The 6784-nt window shown below is 27.8% G+C and overlaps 1 protein-coding gene across 1 annotated transcript in view; it reads right to left on the bottom strand.

Moving 5' to 3' along the window:
• The window catches only part of LOC107641065 (probable cyclic nucleotide-gated ion channel 20, chloroplastic), a 14216-nt gene that overhangs the window by 992 nt on the left and 6440 nt on the right, over positions 1-6784 (bottom strand). The window contains exon 9 of the mRNA XM_021123946.1: positions 614-672. Coding sequence (XP_020979605.1) covers positions 614-672 — 59 coding nt within the window. The remainder of the gene's footprint in view (positions 1-613; positions 673-6784) is intronic.

The following is a 6784-nucleotide window of genomic DNA, read 5'->3' as shown; positions in this document are numbered from 1 at the left end:
GTGTTTAATACATAACTTTTTTTTCCTTAAATATTTTTTATTATATATAATCCATAACAATGTTATTTGTAAGATTTGGATTAAAAATTTGTTAATGAGTATGACATATTTACCATCCTGATATATTATATATATAGTCTTCGGTTTTGATGATGACTTATTTATTTACAGTAGCCATTTGAGTAGTTTTCAAATTGAATTCAATTGCGACATTTTGATTTTGAGACAACTGACATGATTTGCTTGTTTGTTTGATTGAAGATTCAATAAACACGGCCAAACGGTGAAAACGATGAAAAGGCTATTCTATAAAAAGCCAGGGATTCTAATTCCCAGATGCTTGCATCAAAGAGGGCATTAATATCCATGGAGCCATAGAGAGATAAGCTAATTTACTGCACAAGCCAAACTTTCTAAGATCAAATAAATGTGATAGATATATGTTTGCAATCATAATTCTCTCTAGAGTTAGCACGAGTTTAGCTTAAATCACCAAGCAGCAGTCAACATAATTAGGTCTTTTTCTTAGCATAGGTATTTAAAGTTCTAAATGTAAGGTGCAAATTAATAATGTAAACATATATAGCCTAATTTTCCTCTGGGACAGTAGTACTCTGTGGTTCTTCTTGGTTGCTTCCTGATTCTTCATGCAGCCTTTCAAGCATTTCGTGCCTAAAATATCAATTATCAAACAATATTTATAAGCCATGATTTTTTAAAAAAATAAAATAAAAATGAAAAGAAAGAAAATGACTATTAGTGGTGAAATTATATTGAATAAAAATTTTTGGATGAAACTATAGTAAAGAGTATAACCTTTTTATGGCCTCTTCAATATGTGGAGTGTGCAAAATTTTGCAAACCGAGTTAGGATCTTTTCAAGGTCAGTAACTTTTGATATGTGATCTTTTCAAATTATATTTTGCATTAACTAACAGAAGAAATAGTATAAATTATATAATTAATGTAGAACCGTAATGTTAATTGTAAGAAGTGTAGCAATGCAAATCTATTTTGAAAAATAATAATAATACCACTAGAAATACATAAATCTATGAATTTTGAAAAGAGGGGAAAAAACATTAGATAAGAAATTTCTTCATTTCCATTCTCTTCTTTATCTTCTTCAAAATAAAGAGCATTGCAAAAAGAACTCAAAGTTCATACTTCCCATACATGAATAGAACAAAAACATAATATATGTTAAAACTTAAAATTACGTATATAATTAGGATAATAATATCTAAAAGGTATTAGTTCTTAATTGAAAGAGAAGAATAAAAAGTAGTAGAACAGGAAAAAAGAAAGAATAAGGGTAGAAAATAACAATTATATAGAAAATTGGTAATATACTTATATACTTCAAATAGAAAATTATTAATTATATAAGAAATATATAAAAGTACATACATATATATTAAATCGAAAAATATTAAGTATGTATGATTTAAAATGAGAAATGTTATATACATCATTCTGTGTATATTTTTTTTGTACATCTACTTTTAAAATCAAAGATGATTGATAAAGAAAATTTGAAAGAAGATAAAATATTTGTCTTTTATACTATAAATAAAGGAGTACAAAAATTAATTTAAAAATAATACAAATATCATTTTTCATTTAAAGTTGTGTCCATGCAAAATATAAGAAACATTTTCTTCTGAGACAAAGAATTTTGAATCTATGAAATCTATCTATAATATAATCCTAGGAAAGATCCTTAGAAAAAAGTTAGAGATCTTTTTTTTTCCAAACCAATCAGAAACTATAAGAAAAAAAAATGATAAGTTATGTCCATGCTGATTGCCTTAGAAACAAACACCAACGTTCATGCATATCAGTTTGAACTTTGAACTACTATACGTGTATTATTGGAGGGATAATTAAGCACATGCCAAACAACCAAATGTTAAAAGAAATCACATAAGAAAAAGGAAGTAAACTAATAAAATTAAAGAAAAGTAACTAGTATCTTCATCTTATATCTTGAAAAAGTTTTGTATAATTAAGATATAGAACCCATTAGCTAAAAAACCCTAAGCTTGTTGTTCCTTCTCTCTAAAGCTTTTAGCTTTAACCAAATAATATGAATATATATAATCCTTTTTTTTTTCAAACCTAATTAATACAAGAGCTAGTTAGGAGAAAGCACAATTTACGATTAATGTATGTTTGAGTTTAAGTGTAACTAATACTACAGAATTAAAACACCGAGAAAAAAAATTAAAGAAAATGGTTAGTTCATTTTCTAAAATGAAGCATATGATAGATCAAAAGGCAATACATACAGAAGCTAACAAAAAGGAAGAATAAGAAACAAAAATAGATTCTATTAATAAAGTGAAAAATAAGAAAACCAAGACTCATGCATGTCAAAAAAGAAATTAAAGAAGAAGAAGAAACTAAGTAGTGATAGCAAAAACATAGAGATAGATAGATACAAACCTTAGTCACCAAAAAAAAGATAGATACAAACCTTTAGTGAGCCAAGATAGATATCAAGACTCATGCATGTCAAAAAGAGAAAGTATAGGGAGCCAATGACCTAAGCGTACAATGTGTACAATGAAGGTTTAAGAAGTATTAGAGATATGGTTATTAGTGTTATATTATCCTGTCAAGTTACGCTTTTGGGATGAGTGAGTGATTTCAGGACATTTATAGGTGATGTTCATTTTATTCATAAATCAAAGATTTAGTCCATTGTATACATTGTACGTTTAGCCCATTGGCTCCCTAGCACTACTCTGTCAAAAATATACGGATACACTGGAATAAGTTATATTTAACGAGAATTTTTTAATTATAAAGTAAAAAAATAATTTTTTTTCAAAAATAAAATACAACTTATTCCTATGTACACTTGTGTACTTTTATGTATTTTATTTTTAATATACAAAAGTACATAAGAGTACGCAGAAAAATAAGTCATATTTTCTTTTTGGAAAATAGTTATTTTTTTTAATTTATAATTAAAAAATTCTTATTAAATATGATTTATTATGGTATAATTGTGTATTTTTGGAAATGATAATATATTTTATGTTCTTATAAATTTAAAAATTAAATTTATTAAAATATTTTAATTAATAAATTAAATTTAAAATATTAATTAATTTTATCTTAATTAGTAATCATCGGATACAGTACACAATATTTTGGGAAGTTACTTAAATAAAATAAATGACAATCAAAATTATCCATATACAACTTTTATAGAAGAGTTATCCATATATATATATTTTTATAATTCTACGTAAACTACTAGTGTCTTCTCTTTTATGTTGTTTTGGCTATATAAATTTTGTTTTGATTTTTTTTATCGTATTCTTCGTTCGGATTGACAAAAAATTAATTCATCGCTATGACTAATATGCACAAGATGAAATTTAAATCTCTAATACACAAGATGAAATTTATGCATAAGAGTAGTTGTTCTTCTTTCTGTTATTTGTTGAATGTTAGTTTTTTAGAGTTGTTGTTGCTGTTCTTTCTCTGGATCGATGTTAATTTCAGTGAATCTGAGCAAATTTTAGATATGTAATGTTAAATACTTGTCTAAACTTTCAAAAGTTTTTAATTTTTAGTATATGTGTAATGTATATATGTTTTGATGATATGTTTTTTTTTCCTAAGTTGAAGAAAAATAAATGTAAGTGTTTATGTCTAATGTGACTTTGCTTTGTATGTTAATGAAGAGCTTTTATATGGTAAAGTGGTTGAAACAAAAGTTTCCTAGCGTTGAGAAGGAAAAATAGCAATACCAGAAACAATCTATCCTGGCAGAGTCTGAATTATATTGCTATCACATCTGTGGAATAATTTTGTTAATAGTTTCTACTTAGTGTTAGTGTGTATATCATTGTATAAAATTGAGATTGAGACAAGTGTATTCACTCAACTATATTGATATGTTAGTTGGTTACTTTAATCACAACTTATCTTAATTGTTGATTATCATTTTTCATTTTTAGATTTATTATTTAATTATCAACATTTTGGGATGTGATTATGCCTTAAAAAAATTAAATCTCATAAAATAAAATAGACTATGATCACGGTGAAAACTGTGACCATAGATAAAGTTATGGTCATGGTTTTAAGGTGGGGTGACCATAGAGGCTATGGTCACGGTTTTAAAGAGGGGTGACCATAGAAGCTATGGTCATGGTAAAAACCGTGACCATAGATAAGGCTATGGTCACGGTTTTAAGGAGGGGTGACCATACAAACTATGGTCACGGTAAAACCGTGACCATAGATAAGACTATGATCACGGTTTTAAGGAGGGGTGACCATAGAGGCTACCGTGACCATAGATAAAACTTTGGTCATGGTTTAAGGAGGGGTGACCATAGAACTATGGCCACGGTGAAAACCCTGACCATAGATAAAGCTATGGTCACGATTTTAAAGAGGGGTGACCATAGAGGCTATGGTCACGATTTTAGGGAGGGATGACCATAGATAAAGTTATGGTCACGGTTTAAGGAGGGGTGACCATAGAGTTATGGCTACGATGAAAACTGTGACCATAGATAAGGCTATGGTCACGGTTTTAAAGAGGGGTGACCATAGAGGCTATGGTCATGGTGAAAACCGTGACCATAGATAAGACTATGGTCACAGTTTTCAGGAGGGATGACCATAGAGACTATGGTCATGGTAAAATCGTGACCGTGACCATAAATAATGCTATGGTCACGGTTTTTACGCGTGATCATAGATTAACCTGTAGTCACGGTGAAAAAACGTGGCATAAAATGTCAGAATTTAAAAATTGTAACTGTAATCATAGAAACCGTGACCATAGATAAAAAAACCGTGACCATAGACTTATGGCTACGAGAGAATAGGCTACAATAAAAAACTGTAATCATAAGTCCAAAACCATAACTATAAATCTATGGTCACCCTTTTTACTAACTATAATCACGATTTTTTACCGTGACCATAGGTCTTTTTTTTTTTTTTGTAGTATATACCACATCCCCATATATAATGAACAAAAATAATGCCTCCACAATGACTCTAAGTAAGCCAAGCAAATAAGCGTGCCTGGTCTAGAAGGATGCCCATTTGCTGTGAGGATTTAGAACAAGTGGAAGCCAGACGGAGAATGTTGTAGAACCGTTCGCATTCTGATTAAAAGCATTACAGCATGAGAAGACAAATAAATAAATAAATAAAATAACATAGACAATAATAGTCTTATATTTGTATATATTTTCTTAGTTTCCTAAATCTATGACTATTCACATGGCACAATAAACTAAGTTGCATATCAAATGAGATTTATTAACTTAAATTCTTCCTTTTGTAGGAAACAGGCTAGTTATTATAGAGTATAATAGAATAATAATATGAAAGAATATTTTGCTACTTTTCATTCAACTATACCTATACTTAATTAATGTTGTTACTTTGATTCTTTTAAAAATAATTATGAACCTATATTTTTAATAATTCTTTTTATCTATGTTTAGTTCAAAATTTACTTATCACCTTTCTTACAATAGTTTATTTCATTTCATATTTATGTAGTGTTAACATTAAATAAAAGTAGTATGAGAATACTATTACAATCAAAAAAAGTTGTGAGTAAAAAATGTTAGAAATAAAAAAAATTACCTCAGTTGAAGCACGTTCCCCAGCCTTCAAATAGCTGATACATGTATTGCAAAAGAGTTTATCACATAATCCTAGCGAGTGAGATGCTGCCAGATATTTGTTCCCAACTTCTATTGTTAATGGTGGTGGTGTTTCTTCTCTTCCTTCAGTCTCAAGTTGCTGTCTCAAGTTGCTGCACGTGAATGGTGACTATGGCCATCTTTCCTAGAACATTATGTAAGTTTATTTACCGTTAAAACACATGCATTTGATACATATACTATATTACCAATTTCATGATAAAATAGTTCAATAATTCAATATATTTGTCATTCTATTAACTGAAAATTACTAATCACAATAAGATTATAAAATAATAAAACTTGAATTTAAAAATGAATCTTAAATCCTCTAAAGCATGGATGAAGACAAGGTGTTGGATATATAACCCAGTTTCCTCTGTTTTTGACCTTGGCATGAGCTAAAAATTATTTCTCTGAGATCTAACTTGAATGGTCAAGGTTAAAGATATATAATTATGGTTTAGTTACTTCAGTCTTAATAGTTTCACTAAAATTTTAGTTAGAATAAATTATGGAGCTAAGATCTAAGAGCTGTGCTATTCTTGTTCTTCCTATTTCAAGAGCTAAGAGAGCATGCTAAACGATGAATGTAAAGTATTAGCTTGTTTTATAATCAAATCCATTTGAATAAATAGAATTTTAATTAATATCATCTAAACAATATTTAGTTTTAGATAAAAAATATTTTAAACACAAATCACATTATTATCAATATAATTTTAATCAAAATTAATTTTACAAAAATACAATAACTTCAATTGTTACTTATAAATGGTAAACTAAACACACAGCAAAAACTTTTGCCCTAAAGATACTTACAAATGTGGTGGAAAAAACAACAATGCAGATAAAAGAAGAAAACAATTAATATCAAAGAAAAATTTCTGCTAGAGTTAATAAGAAAATAATTTTTAATTTTGGGTATATACAAAAGAATAATTTTTTTAGGAATCTTTTGGAACTAAACAATATATATTATGTTCTAAATCAAAGAAAACTTATATTATATATTAAAATTCATATTTTCTTTTTGTATTTCAAAAAAAAATCGGGTGGGTTTTAATTTTGTATTTTAAAATCTTGCATAT

The sequence above is a fragment of the Arachis ipaensis genome, chromosome B05 (genome assembly GCF_000816755.2).
Source record: "Arachis ipaensis cultivar K30076 chromosome B05, Araip1.1, whole genome shotgun sequence".
In the NCBI taxonomy this organism is placed as follows: Eukaryota; Viridiplantae; Streptophyta; class Magnoliopsida; order Fabales; family Fabaceae; genus Arachis; species Arachis ipaensis.
The sequence above is the reverse complement of the archived record's forward strand: the minus strand, read 5'-3'. Positions and strand labels throughout refer to the sequence as shown.